We start from the raw sequence: 18342 nt of genomic DNA, 5'->3' as shown, positions 1-18342 counted from the left end.
TAACATAGGTAATACTTTGATTATGGAACAGTTTTTGAATAAAGTAAAGCTGGGAGCTGATTGGTTCGAACTCCAGTTTCTCTCACTGCAAGCTTTGATAAATCTACCCTTTAGTCTGTATGTTGGACTATACTTTTCAATATTAGCCTGTTAAAAAGTAGTTGGCTCCAGAGTACAACATTCAATGTTACTGAATACTTGTAGTGTATTTTATCCGATTTTGGTACTTGTTGCCTGTGGATCAGTAGTTGCGGAACATGCTAATTTGCCAGCTGCTATTTCATGTTACGAAAGAACGAAAACATTGGAGTGATGTAGTTACCAGAATGTCAGAAGGACAAAAACTCCCTTTTCCTCTTGTCTTTTGTATTTTGAGAAAATGTGATTTGTTTATTTTGGGATCTGCATATCACTCCGTGCTGCTGGCTTTACAAACTAATAAAGAAAAGCCTTGTTACATTGTTCTAGCCTTCTACTTGAGAACATTGGATTGTTAGCTGGTTTTGCTGATCTGTTATTTCCGTTGAGTTTAACTGCTTGCAATTGTCATTTTGTGACTTTCAGCCATCCTTTGTTAATTAGCAATACTGATAGCAACACACAAGGTTATGGAGAAATAGCCAAACTACATGAGAAACGGACTTATTTCAAAATGAAGGGTTAAAAGAATCTTTTTGTGTTTTGAAGGGGCAACTGAGAATATTTCGTATATTGTGGTTTCTTCATTCTATAAAGTTTGAATTGCGATTTTAATATTCACCAGTTGAATTTTGGAATTCTGCAAAGTTGAGCTAAAAGTCCGCTAAGGCTAAGATGTATTCTAATTTATTTTAATAGATCTATTGATAACAATTTAAAAGTCTTTAAAGCTTAATTATGAGTATGTTTGAGGCTGAGAGGTGAATGTGGAGGCAGACTGGGATTTTTATTCTCTACAACTTTTTGCTCTCTTATTATGTGGAAAAATCCCTAAGACTGAAGTCGCGTAATTTTTGGCAAATGTAATGATTTTTTTTTTTTCCGTTCCCCCCCCCCCCCTTCCTAAAACAATAGTGTGACTTAGAACCTTTGTTTGCACCAATGACCACAAAGCGTCTCCATAGCTATGGAGACCAATTTACTTTTCCGGCCGCAGATTCAAAACAGAAAGCAGCTGTTATGGTTGATTATACTGCAGTTTTAAGTCATCCAAATCCAAAACCCATTTAACTGTTTTCAGTAATATATCTGTCTATATTTTCAATCAAGGATAATTACATTATCATCATTGTTATATGTGAGAATAATATATGGAATAGAACCGTTATTACAACTGGTGTCCTTGTCCTAGTTAAGAATTTCTTGTGGGTTTAGATCCAACAATATTACATGACCTCTAGACTTGATTAGAGCATACAGTATATCGTTTTGTGTTAGGTTCTTGACCTTGGTCTAGCTACGGATGTCTGGCCTTATTTAGAGATGCATAGAAATATATTTGCGATTTTTGTAACTTCATTTCTCTAACGTCCTAGTGGATGCTGGGGACTCCGTAAGGACCATGGGGAATAGACGGGCTCCGCAGGAGACAGGGCACTTTAAGAAAGAATTTGGATTCTGGTGTGTTCTGGCTCCTCCCTCTATGTCCCTCCTCCAGTCCTCAGTTAGAATCTGTGCCCGGACGAGCTGGGTGCTACTTAGTGAGCTCTCCTGAGCTTGCTAAAAAGAAAGTATTTTGTTAGGTTTTTTTATTTTCAGAGAGATCTGCTGGCAACAGACTCTCTGCTACGTGGGACTGAGGGGAGAGAAGCAGCCCTACTAACTGCGGATAGGTCATGCTTCTTAGGCTACTGGACACCATTAGCTCCAGAGGGATCGAACACAGGAACGCACCCTTGGTCGTCCGATCCCAGAGCCGCGCCGCCGTCCCCCTCGCAGAGCCAGAAGCCGGCGTGAGAAGCAAGAAGACTCCAGTCTTCATATGAGGTAGCGCACAGCACTGCAGCTGTGCACCATTGCTCCCACACACTCCGGTCACTGTAGGGTGCAGGGCGCAGGGGGGGGGGGGAGGGGGGCGCCCTGGGCAGCAATTAGAGACCTCTTTGGCAAAAGTTGGCATAATATACAGTTGGGCACTGTATATATGTATGAGCCCCCGCCAAAATTGTACATGAAAGCGGGACAGAAGCCCGCCGTCGAGGGGGCGGGGCTTCTTCCTCAGCACTCACCAGCGCCATGTTTTTTCTCCACAGCACCGCTGAGAGGAAGCTCCCCAGTCTCTCCCCTGCAGTTACACGGTAGAAGAGGGTAAATAGAGAGGGGGGGGGCACATAATTAGGCGCAAAAATCAATATAAACCGCAGCTACTGGGTTAACATTAAGTTACTGTGTTATTCCTGGGTTAATAGCGCTTGGGTGTGTGCTGGCATACTCTCTCTCTGTCTCTCCAAAGGGCCTTGTGGGGGAATTGTCTTCAGATGAGCATTCCCTTAGTGTGTGGTGTGTCGGTACGTGTGTGTCGACATGTCTGAGGTAAAAGGTTCCCCTAAGGAGGAGATAGAGCAAATATGTGTGGGTGTCTCCGTCGACAACGCCAACACCTGTTTGGATATGTGTAATTAAGTGCTAAGGTGAATTTATTGCACAGAAGATTAGAGAACAGACAGAAAATCTACCCATGTCCGTCCCTATGTCGCAGAGACCTTTAGAGTCTCTCAATGCTCACTATCCAAAATAATACACTGATATCGACACGGAGTTTGACTCCAGTGTCGACTACGATAATGCAAAGTTACAGCCAAAATGGCAGAAAAGTATTCAATAAAAGATGATTTGCATATCACTGATGACTCATCTGTCCCTGACACAAGGGTACACATGTTTAAGGGGAAGAAAGCTGAGGTAAATTTCCCTCCTCTCATGAGGAAAAAGAGCGGGAATCTCCAGACAAGAGACTGCAGTTTCCCACAAAGAATTTTCAGGCAGTATCCTTTCCCCACTAGGGCCAGGATATGATGGGAATCTTCCCCTAGGGTGTCACGTTTGCCCAAAAGGTAGCCCTGACGTAACAGCTATTCTCAGGGATCCTGCAGATAGCGTGCACATTCTGGTACACTACTCAGACCGGCGATTGTGTTGGCATGGGTTTATAGCGCTGTGGCAGCGTGGACAGGTACCTTATCAGCAGAGATTGAGACCCTAGTATGTATATAGATATACATATGTATATATAGAGATATATATATATATATATATATTAATGATGCCGACTTAAGAGGCATATAGAAGGCTGAGGATTGTGTGGAGAAGGGTTCTCGGACCTGGTCTCCACAGCTATAGCTGGTAATTCTGATATTTTGCCTTATATTCCTGCACAGCCTAAGAAAGCACGACATTATCAAATGCAGCCTTTCGAATAAAGAAACAAGAAAGTCTGAGGTGCGTCCTTTCTTGCCAGAGGCGGGGGCAGAGGAAAGAAGCTGCACAACACAGCTAGTTCCCAGGAACAGAAGTCCTCCCCGGCCTCTACAAAAATCCACCGCATGTCGCTGGGGCTCCACAGGCGGAGCTAGGCCCGGTGGGGGCACGCCTTCGTAAGTTCAGCCACAAGTGGGTTTACTCCCTGTTAGATCCCTGGGCAATAGATATTTTGTCTCAAGGATACGAGCTGGACTTTGAGAAGATGCCCTCTCGCCGACGGCCCTGCCGGCTTCCCCCCACGAGAGGGAAACAGTGTTAACTGCAATTCACAAATTGTATCTTCAACAGGTGGTGGTCAAGATTCCCCTCCTTCAACAAGGAGGGGGTTATTATTCGACCATGTTGTAGTCCCGAAACCAGACGGTTCGGTCAGACCCATATTGAATTTAAAATCCCTGAACATATACCTGAAAACGTTCAAGTTCAAGATGGAATCGCTAAGAGCGGTCATTGCAAGCCTGAAAGGGGGAGATTTTATGGTGACTCGGGACATAAAGGATGCATACCTTCATGTCCCCATTTATCCACCTCATCAGGCGTACCTCAGAATTGCGGTACGGGATTGTCATTACCAATTTCAGACGTTGCCGTTTGGTCTCTCCACGGCCTTGAGAATATTCGCTAAGGTAATGGCGGGATTGATGGTGCTCCTGCGGAAGCAAGGTGTCACTAATATCACGTACTTGGACGATCTCCTCATAAAAGCGAGATCAAGAGAGCAGTTGCTGAACAGCGTATCACTTTCTCTGGAAGTGTAACGGCAACACGGCTGGAGTCTATATATTCCAAAGTCGCAGTTGGTTCCTACAGCTCATCTGCCTCTCCTAGGCATGATCCTAGACACAGACCAGAAAAGGGTTTATCTCCCGATAGAGAGAGCTCAGGAGCTCGTGACACTGGTCAGGAATCTATTAAAACCAAAACAGGTGTCAGTGCATCACTGCACTCGAGTCCTGGGAAGGAGGGTGGCATCATACGAGGCCATTCCCTTCGGCAGGTTCCATGCGAGGACCTTCCAATGGGACTTACTGGACAAGTGGTCCGGATCACATCTTCAGATTAATCACCCTATCCCCCAGGGCCAGGGTATCTCTCCTGTGGTGGCTGCAGAGTGCTCACCTTCTTGAAGGTCGCAGATTCGGCATTCAGGACTGGGTCCTGGTGACCACGGATGCAAGCCTTCGAGGGGGGGGGGGGGCAGTCACACAGGGAAGAAATTTCCAAGGGCTGTGGTCAAGGCAGGAGACTTGCCTTCACATCAATATCCTGGAACTAAGGGCCATATACAACGCCCTAAGTCAAGTGGAGACCCTGCTTCGCAACCAACCGGTTCTGATTCAGTCAGACAATATCACCGCAGTGGCTCATGTAAACCGCCAAGGCGGCACAAGGAGCAGGGTGGCGATGGTAAAAGCCACCAGATTTCTTCGCTGGGCGGAGAATCACGTAAGCGCACTGTCAGCAGTGTTCATTCCGGGAGTAGACAACTGGGAAGCAGAATTCCACAGTAGGCACGACCTCCACCCGGGAGAGTGGGGACTTCATCAAGAAGTCTTCATGCAGATTGCAAGTCGGTGGGAACTGCCACAGGTGGACATGATGGCATCCCGCCTCAACAAAAAGCTGCAGAGATATTGCGCCAGGTGAAGAGACCCTCAGGCGATAGCTGTGGACGCACTGGTGACACCGTGGGTGTTCCAGTCGGTCTATGTATTTCCTCCTCTTCCTCTCATACCCAAGGTGCTGAGAATCATAAGGAAAAGAGGAGTGAGAACAATACTCTTTGTTCAGGATTGGCCAAGAAGGATTTGGTATCCAGATCTGCAAGAAATGCTCACAGAGGACCCGTGGCCTCTGCCTCTAAGACAGGACTTGTGCAACAGGGGCCCTGTCTGTTCCAAGACTTACCGCGGCTGCGTTTGACGGCATGGCGGTTGAATGCCGGATCCTAGCAGAAAAAGGCATTCCGGATGAGGTCATTCCTACGCTGATAGAGGCTAGGAAGGATGTGACGGCTCAACATTATTACCGTATATAGCGAAAATATGTTGCTTGGTGTGAGGCCAGGAATGCCCCTATGGAGGAATTCCAGCTGGGCCGTTTTCCTTCACTTCCTACAGTCGGGAGTGACTTTGGGCCTGAAATTGGGTTCCATTAAGGTCCAGATTTCGGCCCTATCCATTTTCTTTCAAAAAGAACTGGCTTCTCTTCCTGAAGTTCAGACGTTGTAAAGGGAGTGCTGCATGTTCAGCCCCCTTTGTGCCTCCAGTGGCACCTTGGGATCTTAACGTGGTGTTGAGTTTCCTGAAGTCACACTGGTTTGAGCCACTCAAAATCGTGGTGTTAAAATTTCTCACGTGGAAGGTGGTCATGCTATTAGCCTTGGCTTCAGCTAGACGTGTGTCAGATTAGCGGCTTTGTCACATAAAAGCCCCTATCTGGTTTTTCCATATGGACAGGGCAGAATTTCGGACCCGTCCACAATTTCTGCCAAAAGTGGTGTCATCTTTTCATATGAACCAACCTATTGTGGTGCCTGTGGCTACTCGTGACTTGGAGGATTCCGAGTTGCTGGATGTGGTCAGGGCTTTGAAGGTTTATGTAGCCAGAACGGCTAGAGTCAGGAAAACTGAGTCGCTGTTTATCCCACTTCAAAGCAAACTATTGCTCGCTGGATCTGTAACACGATTCAGCAGGCTCATTCTGCGGCTGGATTGCCGCTTCCAAAATCAGTAAAAGCCCACTCCACAAGGAAGGTGGGCTCTTCTTGGGCGGCTGCCCGAGTGGTCTCGGCATTACAGCTTTGCCGAGCAGCTACTTGGTCAGGTTCGAACACTTTTGCAAAGTTTTACAAGTTTGATACCCTGGCTGAGGAGGACCTTGTGTTTGCTCATTCGGTGCTGCAGAGTCATCCGCACTCTCCCGCCCGTTTGGGAGCTTTGGTATAATCCCCATGGTCCTTACGGAGTCCCCAGCATCCACTAGGACGTTAGAGAAAATAAGATTTTACTTACCGGTAAATCCATTTCTCGTAGTCCGTAGTGGATGCTGGGCGCCCGTCCCAAGTGCGGACTTCTTCTGCATTACTTGTATATAGTTATTGCTTAAATAAGGGTTATGTTTGGTTGCATCAGGGTTGATCTGATGCTCCGTTGTTGTTCATACTGTTGACAGGGTAAGTTTATCACGAGTTATACTGTGTGATTGGTGTGACTGGTATGAGTCTTGCCCTGGATTCTAAAATCCTTTCCTTGTACTGTCAGCTCTTACGGGCACAGTTTCTCTAACTGAGGTCTGGAGAAGGGACATAGAGGGATGAGCCAGTGCACACCAGAATCCAAATTCTTTCTTAAAGTGCCCTGTCTCCTGCGGAGCCCGTCTATTCCCCATGGTCCTTACGGAGTCCCCAGCATCCACTACGGACTACGAGAAATAGATTTACCGGTAAGTAAAATCTTATTTTTGCATAAAACCTGCTGCGCTGACAATATTATCATTGTTATTACCAGTCATTTATGTAGCGCACACACATTCCGCAACGCTTTACAGATAATATTTGGCCCCAGTGGAGCTTACAGTCTATATTCCCTACCACGTGTACACGCACACACATTCACGCTAAGGTTCATTTGTAGGGAGCCAATCACCCTACCAGTATATTTTTGGATTGTGGGAGGAAACCGGAGTACCCGGAGGAAACCCACGCAAGTACAGGGAGAATATGCGAACTCCACACAGTTAGGGCCATGGGGGGTATATTCAATTAAAGTCTGATCCATTCCGACATTTATTTGTTGGAATGGTTCTGACGAGGGCTATTCAATGAACGCACAAATCTGACAGGATTTGACCGTTCCTGACCCTCTCAATCCGACTTTAAAAAAGTCGGATTGAGGTGAGTGAGCTGAGGAGGAGGAGAAGGGGGAAAGCAGCGGCTACAGCAGTGTAGCGCCGTGGCAGGAGGATGTGGCACAGTCACCAGACCTCACAGCGGCGTCCACCCGGCTCCAGCAAGCGGGACCTCGCTTGCTGGAGCCGGGTGGACACTGCCGTGAGCGGCGGCGGTGCCCGATTCTCCTGCTACACAGCTGGCTCTCCCCCATCTCCCCGCTTGCTCTCCCCCGTCTCCCCGCTGCTCTCCCCATCTCCTCCTCCTCAGCTCCCTCATCTCAATCCGACTTTTTTAAAGTCTGATTGAGATGGTCGGAAAGGGGGCCAAAACCTGTCTGATTTGGCCCCGTTTCCGACAGAAGCACGCGGATCGGCAGCTATTCCGCTGATCCATGTGCTTTCCGACAAGTCGGAATTCCCGACTTGTCGGATAATTCTGGGGTATATTGAATAGGTTGGAACCCTTTCCGACCTTAAAAAGAAAAGTCCAAAACTGCCGTCTTTCCGACAGACGGCAACTTTTCGACTGCAATTGAATATACCCCATGATGGGAATCGAACCCATGACCTCAGTGCTGTGAGGCAGTAATGCTAACCATTACACCGTCTGTGCTACAATGTACTCTAAATGTCTGTGCATCTTGTATTTGTAGCCCCTCGGGGAACAAATTAGGGTGTGTAAGCCTGCATATAGTAAGGGCATGTACAATTAAGTTAACTACTAGTTAGGAGTCTACTTAATAAACTAACAAAAGGGTTTTCTCCAGCATTTTAGCAGGAGAAAGCCAAAGTTTATTTTCTGTTTAATTACTTGAAAAGTGCGAAGAAATCATATATTATTCTCCCATTTCATGTAATGGGGGCTTTGAAGGAAAGATTTATATAGATGGGAGAAGCAAAGCTTCTCATCTTTTCTTAAAAACAGAATTCCATCTCTAGATGGCATTTTGTGTTTCTGTATGAACTAGGGAAGCCAATCCCGGGCCATTTTTTCAATCCCGGGTATCAGGATTAAAAAATGGCCTATTCCGGGATTGGCTTTTAAGTGTGTGGCCGCCCCCTCGCCCCACCCCCGCCCCACTCACATTACTAACCATATACCACGGGCGGGCGGGCGGGTGGGGATCTCTTCCTGCACTCCCTCAGTACACGGCTGACGGCGCAGCGTGACCTCATGCTGCGCCGGGGGAGCCGGAAGGAGGAAGCCGGGCAGCGTCCGAGCATCCTGTGGACGTTCAACGCTGATCCCTCCAATCTCCGGGATTGGACCCCGGACGTTTTGGCCCTAAATCCCGGGATCCCACTTTAGTATGAACAAAAGCAGGTTCTGCTCTTCTCCGCTCCGCTGCATTGGCTGGCTACCTGTTTCCCAGACCGGTGGTGGAGCCGGACCTCCACAGCTGGCTTTCCGATCAGTGACGGCCTGATGTCACAATGCTGATCAGTACGTGCCCAATGCATTCAGACATCTTGTGGGAAATTATTTGCCAAAACGGCCCGACACTTCCAAGATATAATTACAGCTTTCATTTTAAAGAAAAAAGCAGTGTGTTTTTCTTTCTGACACTTCGCTTCTCTCTTTAAACACACACCTGAGGGCGGTATCCAATTATCCGCGGTAAATGACTGCAGCTAATTGATCCTCCGCAGTTATCCAATTAGCCCCATAAGCTAGCAGTTATCAGGGATTTTCTTATTCCACCTGCCGAAGGCAAGAGTAAAAAAAATATCTCAGATCGATGACCTGTTTTCGCAATCGCTTATCCCGGATCCTGTGTGTTTCCACACAAAAACGGTCTCTAATTGGATAGCTTGATAATGACCATTTTTTCTCCTGGAAACTTTTTGGGGAGTAATTGAATACCCTGTTTAACAAATCTTTATAGTCACCTTTTAAGGAGGCATATCCTTTGCATATTCCTAAGCCTGGAGCTAATTTACATGTTGATGCCGGTGTTTCTTTGTTCTGTAAGCACTCTATTTTTGGCTACTCGTGTTTTAAAAAGGCTCAACTTTTACATTCTACTCTAAATGAGGCTGTGGTTTGCATTATTCATAGTTTTGCATTGTCGGTAGGATTACGCGTACACAAAGCTCTGCCTGACTAACTTTTGTGAGGCTTTCCACCGTCACGTTTTCATTATGTAGACCTCCTATAACTTTTCCTAAATGCTTTATATTTTATTTTTTTGGTTCTTTTTCTGCTTTTCCGCTTTATCTCCTTGTTATCAGCTTTTGTGCTGGAGGAGGGAGCACAAAGCTGCTTTCTGGATTCAATTTCGTAACTGAGTGATTGCATAGTTGTGTATGTAACCTGGGGTAAAAATTAACGTTCAATTAAGAAGTTATAGAAATGAAATGCTAAAAAGAACACATGCAAACCAGATAGAGAAGCAATGTGCTGTATTAATAACATTTCATGAAGAAGAAAAAAAATATATACCAATACAATACAGATTGCGACAGTGGGGAAAGCTTAGTGCAAAGCTTCTGAGAGCTTCTTCTGTGTTGTAGTAATCACATACTGTGATAATTATGTTGTCTGTGCTGTTCTATGTAATTACTGTTTGAACAGTTGATAATGTAATTAGTGCACTACACTCAAGGAAACCTTGTTGTGACTTCTCTCATGTCTGTAATGTTTTGCAGCAAGGCAATTCAGCAGCATTTCAATGTGATCTATTTAATTGCGAGCATTTAAGCTTTAGTTTTTGACAGCACTTATTTGTAAACTGCAATTCTAGAAGCAAGAACAATGAAAAAAGGGATAGTCGTGTTTATTAAGTGGGGTGTTCATGCAGGGTGTGGTATTGAAAGTCGACAGTAACTAGGTCGACAATGTCTAGGTCGACCACTATTGGTCGACAGTAACTAGGCCGACAGGGTCAAAAGGTCGACAGGGTCAAAATGTCAACACGTTCTAGGTCGACAGGTCAAAAGGTCGACATGAGTTTTTAATGTTCTTTTGGTGTCGTTTTCTTCGTAGAGTGACCGGGAACCCCAATTAGTGCACTGCGTCCCCTCGCATGGCTCGCTTCGCTCGCCATGCTTCGGGCATGGTGCCTTCGCTCCGCTACCGCTTCGCTCGGCACAGATTACCGTTCCAATCGTAGTCCACGTGGATCGTTAAGTATGAAAAGGTTCAAAAAAAGAAAAAAATTGTGAAAAACTCATGTCGACCTTTTGACCTGTCGACCTAGATCATGTCGGCCTTTTGACCCTGTCGACCTTTTGACCCTGTCGACCTAGTTACTGTCGACTAATAGTGGTCGTCCTAGACATTGTCGACCTAGTTACTGTCGACTTTCAATCTGGATCCCGTTCATGCAAGAGCCACCAACATCCGTGATTTCCAGCAGTTGGAGAAATATAGTGTTCATTCTAGCACCCTGCACCTTTCAAAATCCATGCAGTTCATCTTTCCTGCCTGGGGTGTCGCTCTCTGCTGTGGTGCTTCTCAGCCCACTCTGATCTGTTACTAAGTGCTGTGATACAGATCAGAGTGTGCTGAGAAGCACCAGAGCAGAGAGCGACACCCCAGGCAGGAAAGAGGAACTGCACAGGAGTTAAAAGGTGCAGGGTGCTAGAATGAACACTAGAAATAGCCCAAATTCATCCAATTCGATGATCAGAACTTACCAGCAGATGCAAACGTTGTCCTCTTACAACTTTGCTCCATGCGTTACAAGTCGCGTTACACATAACGCATAAGTGCTGTGTGACTCTGTAGCACCGAGCATCATTTTTGCATATTTTGCTGCGAAAAATACGTCTTAGACGCAATGTAATGCAATAGGACACAGGAGCAGTTTCTGCTGATTAAAATGATATGCAGCATGCCTTTATTCTGTGTGTGACAGCGCCTGTATCTACATACAAAGTTCTCTGCTACAGTGTTTTTATGGAAAACACTGTAACGTTTCATTTCGGATGCAGATAGAGCTCCTATTACAGGCAGAATATACTGTAGGCATGCTGCATATCATTTTAATCAGCAGAAGCGACTTGTGAGTCTTATTGCATTACATTGTGTCTAAAACGCACTTTATCTGCAAAATATGTAATAAAAAAAAAAAGATGCTTGCCACTTTGAATCCTGCTACAGCATGGCGCGACTTGAAGGGCTGTTTAGCATGACTGCAGCAAGGATGTAAGAGGATACATCTGTACGATGGACATTTGACTGAACTCATTGCTGTTCTAAAGGGTCTTACTGGTTACTAAATCCTGGAGGCTCACAAGAAATGCTGAAAATTTGAATGAGTTAAGATTTCTAGCACCAATGTGCGTTATGTCATTGGTTCCAAAATGATAGAAGTGAACAAAATAGTACAGAGCTGTACCAATCTCTGCATCCAGATAGTCAAATCGCCTAAATAATAAAAAGCCAAATAAAATAATGTAGGCGCCTCATACTTGGCAGTCATTTGTATTGAGATCAGTTGATATATAAAAGTACATTTCCTATTATATCGTGGGCTCATGTTACTAGAAATAATGCATTATAATACTGAAGGCTCTATTTCTGTTTGCCATGGAAATCTGTCATGTTTATTGCAATCCAAATGTATGGAGTAATTGTTAGATGTTACTTGCTATACCACATAATTATTTACATACTGTCTAACATAAATTTGGTTGCTCTCATGAGACCTAATTTACCTGCTCTTGATCCAGATCATTGTAGAGTTTGTGTTTTTTTTTTTCTTCCACTGACGTAAATCCATTTATCTATTTTTTTCTTTTTTCTTCTGTTTTTTTTGTTTAGGCTTTGTAGTCTGACACTAAAAAAGCTGCAAGTTGTGAAGGAATTGGATAAAGAGCTCATTTCAGTAGTCATTGCTGTGAAAATGCAGGTATGTAAACCTTTTATGTGACACACAACTGTACAGCTGGGTACATGGTTACAATCATACTTGAGATGCGATTATTCTTACAACCTTGCTAACAGCTGAAAGCCCCGATGAACACGCAGATCCAAGCATACACACTATTACCGTCTATTTTGTATTCTGTGATCCTCAGCGCTCAAAACCATCTGCTGAAAAGATTTTGACTCTACACAGTATACAGATATTCTGGCCTTGCTGTTGGAGGAACATCAGCGTAATTTAAAGTTGTTTCTGCCAGCAGCCACTAGATGGCGCCGAATGGCGCTATTCGATTGTAGCTCCGTTCTGATGCAATCGGCTGCTGGCGCTGAAATTTTAGGTCATACCGCCTGGGATTGTGAGCTAAAAATGTGTGAAAAGTGACCTGCTTGGGTGCCCGAACAGCACTTTTTCCGATCGCGCCCATCAGTTTAGTCTGGGTAGGTGGCATCAATTGAATATCACCCCTGCAATCTCCTGTCACTTTAGACGGAAGATTGGGGGCGATAACAATTGAATTCCCCCCCCCCCCCCCCCCAATGAAATCGGGACCAAATCAGCTGACACCAACTGTTGTGTTGTGAGAAAACGACACTGTTACAATATCTCAGATTATTATTATTACATTTTATTTATAATGCGCTGTAACGGTCCCCGGCCGCCCCACTTTCTGGATACACCAATCTGAGAGTTGCGCCAGCGCCGTGCGAGTCTACGCTGCCACCAGCAAAGACTTTTCAATGTATTGCGGACGTTGTAGGAGTCTTTAGCTTTACCTGTAACCACAAATCTCGATATCTCATGAAAAAATAGGTAACATGGGAGTTCGCTTGACTTGGGTTCAAGAACACAGCAGTCAGAACTAATTATATTTTTATTATAATTTAAGAAATATCTTCGTGTTTACAAAGGTAAAAAGGTTACAAAGAATATAAGGAGTTTTAGAAAAGATATACAGGTTACTAGCAGTCTCAATAAACAAAAAGGGAATAAAAAAACAGAACCTAATTACTCTTACGTAGTGCATTAAGGTCTGTGTGAGGAAGCTTCACAAAGAAAATAGACATCCATCCAGGCATGGGCAGCCACTTCCATCAAAATGAACAAGGATCTATCAGTGATTCACATAGTTATAGGCCCCTCTGCACATCAGCCCCCACCTCTTGGAAAGGTTAACCCTTAGTCTGCTGGGCCCATTCATATCCAGCAGTGGAAGGTCATTCTCCTTGTAATATCTATAGAAGTCCTGTGATGTGTGTTACATCTTCCTAAGCATGGAATTGTGTTTTGAAGTTCCAGAGGTTTATGACGCTAGTCACGAAATAGGATTTCTGGGCATTCCTTTCCGGCAGGGAGTATTTGTCACACTTCCCTGGTCTGTTTACAGAGGCCCCCTGTTGACACATCAAACTAATTGGGCTTATCAGACCTCAATGTCCGGAGCTTGGCAATATCTGCTTTTGATGTAGAAATACAATCCCCTTTTACAACGTCATGTCAGGGTCCTCAGCCAGATATAATTTATACTTTTGACCATACACAACTCTGAGGTCAGCTCACAGGAGAAATTATGAGATTTCCCTGACAGGCGCCATGAGTGTTTCGGAGCGTTGTCCATACGGTAGACATTAGAACAATACACAGAGCATAACCTGACAGTAACAGAAAAACTAAAACAGAGCACAGGTAACAATTCGCAACACAATTCTCAGTACACACTACAGCCGAGATGAAAGTAAGCAAAGGAGTTGTCGTCATACTACTACGGGCAGGCAGCCACTAGAAGAGATAACAATAATGAGCGAGAGGAGATGCAGGTATAGACATTCGCTACGTAGGAGAGAGCTGTCATTGAAGTGTGAGAGGAGAGGGTTGTGAGAACAGGAGGGAAGCGGGCCTTGCTCCAAGGAGCTCACAGTCTAGGGGATTGAGGGAAACAGGTGATATGAGGTGCGAGCAAGTGAAAGGCGGCCTTATGGCAGGAAGTAAGTGAGGCATAGATGGCCAAGGCATAAGGTAGTGGGTTGGGAGAGTGGCCTTGAAACAAGGTTATGCGGAAGGGTACACTTTGATGAACAGGTGGGTTTTCAGTGCCCGTTTGAAGTTTTGCAAGGTATGGGAGAGTCTAATAGAGTGAGGGAGCTTGTTCCAGCACTGGTAAAATCTTGGATTTGCACATGGGATGCAGTGACCAGGGTAGCGGAGAGGCAACGGTCATTGGCTGACCGGAGTAGGTGGGAGGGAGTATGTACTGTAGGGAGCAGTACAGTTAGAGAGGGCCTTGTATGTTAGGGGGAGGAGTTTGAAGAGGATTCTGTAGGTGATTGGGAGCCAGTGAAGATTTTGGCAGATGTAGAGCGGCGAAAGAGGAAGATAAGTCGAGCTGCGGAGTTGAGAACAGATTGGAGCAATATATGAGCATAGGAGGCCAGTGAGGAGAATGTTGCAATAGTGAATAATAAGTTTAGTCACACTCAGGTAGAGAAACGGCCTAATCCGAGCGATGTTGCTTACCTGGAACCCACAGGATTAAGCCAGAGACTGAATGTGGGGGGGGGGGGGGGGGTGAAGGAGAGGTAGTAGTCAACAGTGACGCTCAAGCAGCGGAGTTGGGAATAGGGAGGATGATGGTGTTGTCAACAGTGACAGAGATATTAGGGAGGGTGGAGACCCTGGATGGGGGAAAGACGATGAGTTAGGTTTTGTCCATGTTGAGCTCCAGGGAGCGCTCAGATGTCCAGCAGGAGATGGAGGAGAGGCAGCTGGATACCAGAGAGAGGACAGAGGGGGAGATGGCGGGAGAGGTATAGATGTGGTATTGAAAGCCGAAGGAGCTCATGAGCGCACCCAGGGAAGAAGGGTACAGGGAAAATAATTCTCACCTGCAAGACTGTATAGGTGTGCCCCAAAATGTGACTGCACAGGAAACAAGCTTCTCCGTATACATTCTACTGTTCCAAACAAACAGATGTCATTCGGTTGATAATTTGCGAGGTGATTTTCCAGAATTAAAAGCAAGTAGAAAATTTTCTTAAGTGCAGACGCTCATTGTGCCAACAATAAATTTTGCCTACTGTGTATATATAATACATTTGTCAAATCTCATAAACCACTTAACGGACTATTTTTCAAAAAAAAAAAAACCGCTCTGAAATTATCTTTTTTTTTTAATGAGTGAATTAGGAAAAGAACATGAATTTAAGCTTATCCAAAATGATTTTGGTTAACAAAAAATATTTTTATTTAATTTTATTTTTTTAAATATCATTTTTCTCATACATCGGTCAGAAGATCGGTACCATCGCCACGTTACCTTTTACACCCGAGAGAAAGCCGCCAGGTACACAGGGGTGGGCTGAGGCCGGCTTGGGAAAGGGGGTTGTTTTACACTTACCCAGTGGCTGCCATTGTCTGCAGCCGCTGGGGGGTCCTACTGTGATGACCGATCAGCAGTGATCGGCAGCATGGCAATCAGTACAGGAGAGTGCAGTGAGGCAGGGGGGACCTTCCGGTACCTCTGACAGCCGCAGAGGAGGTAAGTTTCCCTTCCCTGCCGCTGCCAAGATAAGACACTTGCGCCCATCGGCTGTCGGGCACCTCGACGGCATATCACCTAATGTGTAGGGCCCTTAAACCAAATGCATCTATTGCTATTCCAATAAAAAACAATATTCTCCGTTCTAGTTATATTTGTTTGCTCTTTTCCCGCGTTTGCTGTTTCTTTGTATCGGTTATTTTCTATAATATTTATGTACAGAACAGAAGTTGGCAATTCTGCCTTACAGCACTGGGGCCATAGGCTGGACTAATACTAGGGTCCTATCTGTGCGATGTTTGTATGTTCTCTCTGTGTTTTGGGGTATCTTCCGGGTGTTCTCACACTCCAAACACACAGTACTAGATAGGCTACTTGGCTACTGATAAATGTAACTCTAGTACTAACAGTTTTGAGTAAATATTATCTGTAGAGATTTATAATATATACTCTTTATAAAAATATAAATTTGTTACATACTGTAAATATCAGAATACTTTTTACGTTCTTAAAATAAACAAGTAATTACTATAATGATACGACTGTTCATCTTTATTTGACAGTATTGCAATAGAAAAGTGTGTTTCTCTGACGTCCTAGTGGATGCTGGGGACTCCGTAAGGACCATGGGGAATAGCGGCTCCGCAGGAGACTGGGCACAAAAGTAAAGCTTTAGAACTACCTGGTGTGCACTGGCTCCTCCCCCTATGACCCTCCTCCAAGCCTCAGTTAGATTTTTGTGCCCGAACGAGAAGGGTGCACACTAGGTGGCTCTCCTGAGCTGCTTAGTGAAAAGTTTAGTTTTAGTTTTTTTATGTTCAGTGAGACCTGCTGGCAACAGGCTCACTGCATCGAGGGACTAAGGGGAGAAGAAGCGAACTCACCTGCGTGCAGAGTGGATTGGGCTTCTTAGGCTACTGGACATTAGCTCCAGAGGGACCGATCACAGGCCCAGCCATGGATAGGTCCCAGAGCCGCGCCGCCGGCCCCCTTACAGAGCCAGAAGACAGAAGAGGTCCGGAAAATCGGCGGCAGAAGACGTCCTGTCTTCAACAAGGTAGCGCACAGCACTGCAGCTGTGCGCCATTGCTCTCAGCACACTTCACACTCCGGTCACTGAGGGTGCAGGGCGCTGGGGGGGGGGCGCCCTGAGACGCAATAAAAACACCTTGGATGGCAAAAAAATGCATCACATATAGCTCCTGGGCTATATGGATGAATTTAACCCCTGCCAGAATACACAGAAAAACGGGAGATAAGGCCGCCGAGAAGGGGGCGGAGCCTATCTCCTCAGCACACTGGCGCCATTTTCCCTCACAGCTCCGTTGGAGGGAAGCTCCCTGGCTCTCCCCTGCAGTCACTACACTACAGAAAGTGTTAAAAAAGAGAGGGGGGCACTAATTACGCGCAGTATTAAAAATACAGCAGCTATAAGGGGAAAAACACTTATATAAGGTTATCCCTGTATATATATATATATATATATATATATATATATATATATATATATATATATATATATATATATATATATGGAGTAGAAGAAAAATGGCAGCGGCACTCCGTTTGAAATTATTGAAAAAAATGTATTTCAAATATAATACAACATCACAGTGGTCACATATAGAACCAACGTTTCGGGGTCCTTGGACCCCTTTGTCAAGGCGTGAACAGTGTGTACTGGAGACCCACTTACCTTTTATAGCACCCAGGTGAAACCCACACCAAGACGTGAGCAGGGCCGGACGCCGTCAGCTCCGGAGACCGCCGGGGCATTTCCGGTGTCCCAGGAAGTGACGCGATGTCGGGTCTGTGACGCGGTCGTCATGGTAACCCGCGTCATTGTCCGTGACATCCGTGCCGGCCCTGTAGAAAAAGTGACAAGAGAAAGATAGTAAAAGCAGTTGGGAGAGCACTATGGACTGTAAAAACACTATCTGTTGGACTATGTATAATAAAGGACTTGTTGTGCAGAAGGTGGGGATGCTGAGAGACTAGGTTGTTATTTATGTGGTGTGAGAAGAAGGGCATTTATATGACTAGCACGTATATGGGTGGCAGGTGTATAGCGGGACTGGGTTGGCAAAAGTGAGGAAAAGGAATGAGAAGTGTGGTGAGTGTTGGGTGAATGCTTGAAGTCTGGAGTGAAATGTGACATGTCTACGGGGACAACTGGTTAATCTGTGTGTGTGTAGAGTGATTGGGATTCAGGGAGCTGAGTCCATGGAACGTGCGTTAGGACAGGGAGGGTGTGAGGGATAAATGAAAAGGGTGGTGACGTAACAATGTGTGTGAATAAGCCGTGTGGTGTTGTAATTAGAAAGAATCATGAAGTGCCAATTAGATAAACGTGAAGTGCAAAGTGATGGGAGTGTGGAAGTGCAGAATGTGTGTGAAGTATGGGGGTGAGAGAAAAGATATGCCGAGTGCTACATAAACAACGGTATGAAACATGGTATGAACGAATTATTAGACTGTAGAGCTTGTTTAGTCCAATGAAATTACACTGTCTTTCGGGCCTCGGCTAGGTCCCGATTAGAGTGGACGTGTCAAATGCAATATGTTAAAGACTGTTCCACTGGATCT

The 18342-nt window shown here is 45.3% G+C and overlaps 1 protein-coding gene across 8 annotated transcripts in view; it reads left to right on the top strand.

Annotated features, from left to right (window-relative positions):
- Positions 1 to 18342, top strand: part of LOC134980486 (phosphofurin acidic cluster sorting protein 2-like) — a 203634-nt gene that overhangs the window by 52652 nt on the left and 132640 nt on the right. For all 8 annotated transcript variants that reach the window (XM_063947344.1, XM_063947340.1, XM_063947341.1 and 5 more), the window contains exon 2: positions 12119 to 12206. In XM_063947344.1, the coding sequence (XP_063803414.1) occupies positions 12119 to 12206 (88 nt within the window). The remainder of the gene's footprint in view (positions 1 to 12118; positions 12207 to 18342) is intronic.

This window comes from Pseudophryne corroboree, chromosome 12 (assembly GCF_028390025.1).
Source record: "Pseudophryne corroboree isolate aPseCor3 chromosome 12, aPseCor3.hap2, whole genome shotgun sequence".
In the NCBI taxonomy this organism is placed as follows: domain Eukaryota; kingdom Metazoa; phylum Chordata; class Amphibia; order Anura; family Myobatrachidae; genus Pseudophryne; species Pseudophryne corroboree.
Note: the sequence above shows the minus strand (reverse complement) of the source record. Positions and strands in the feature narration are given on the sequence as shown.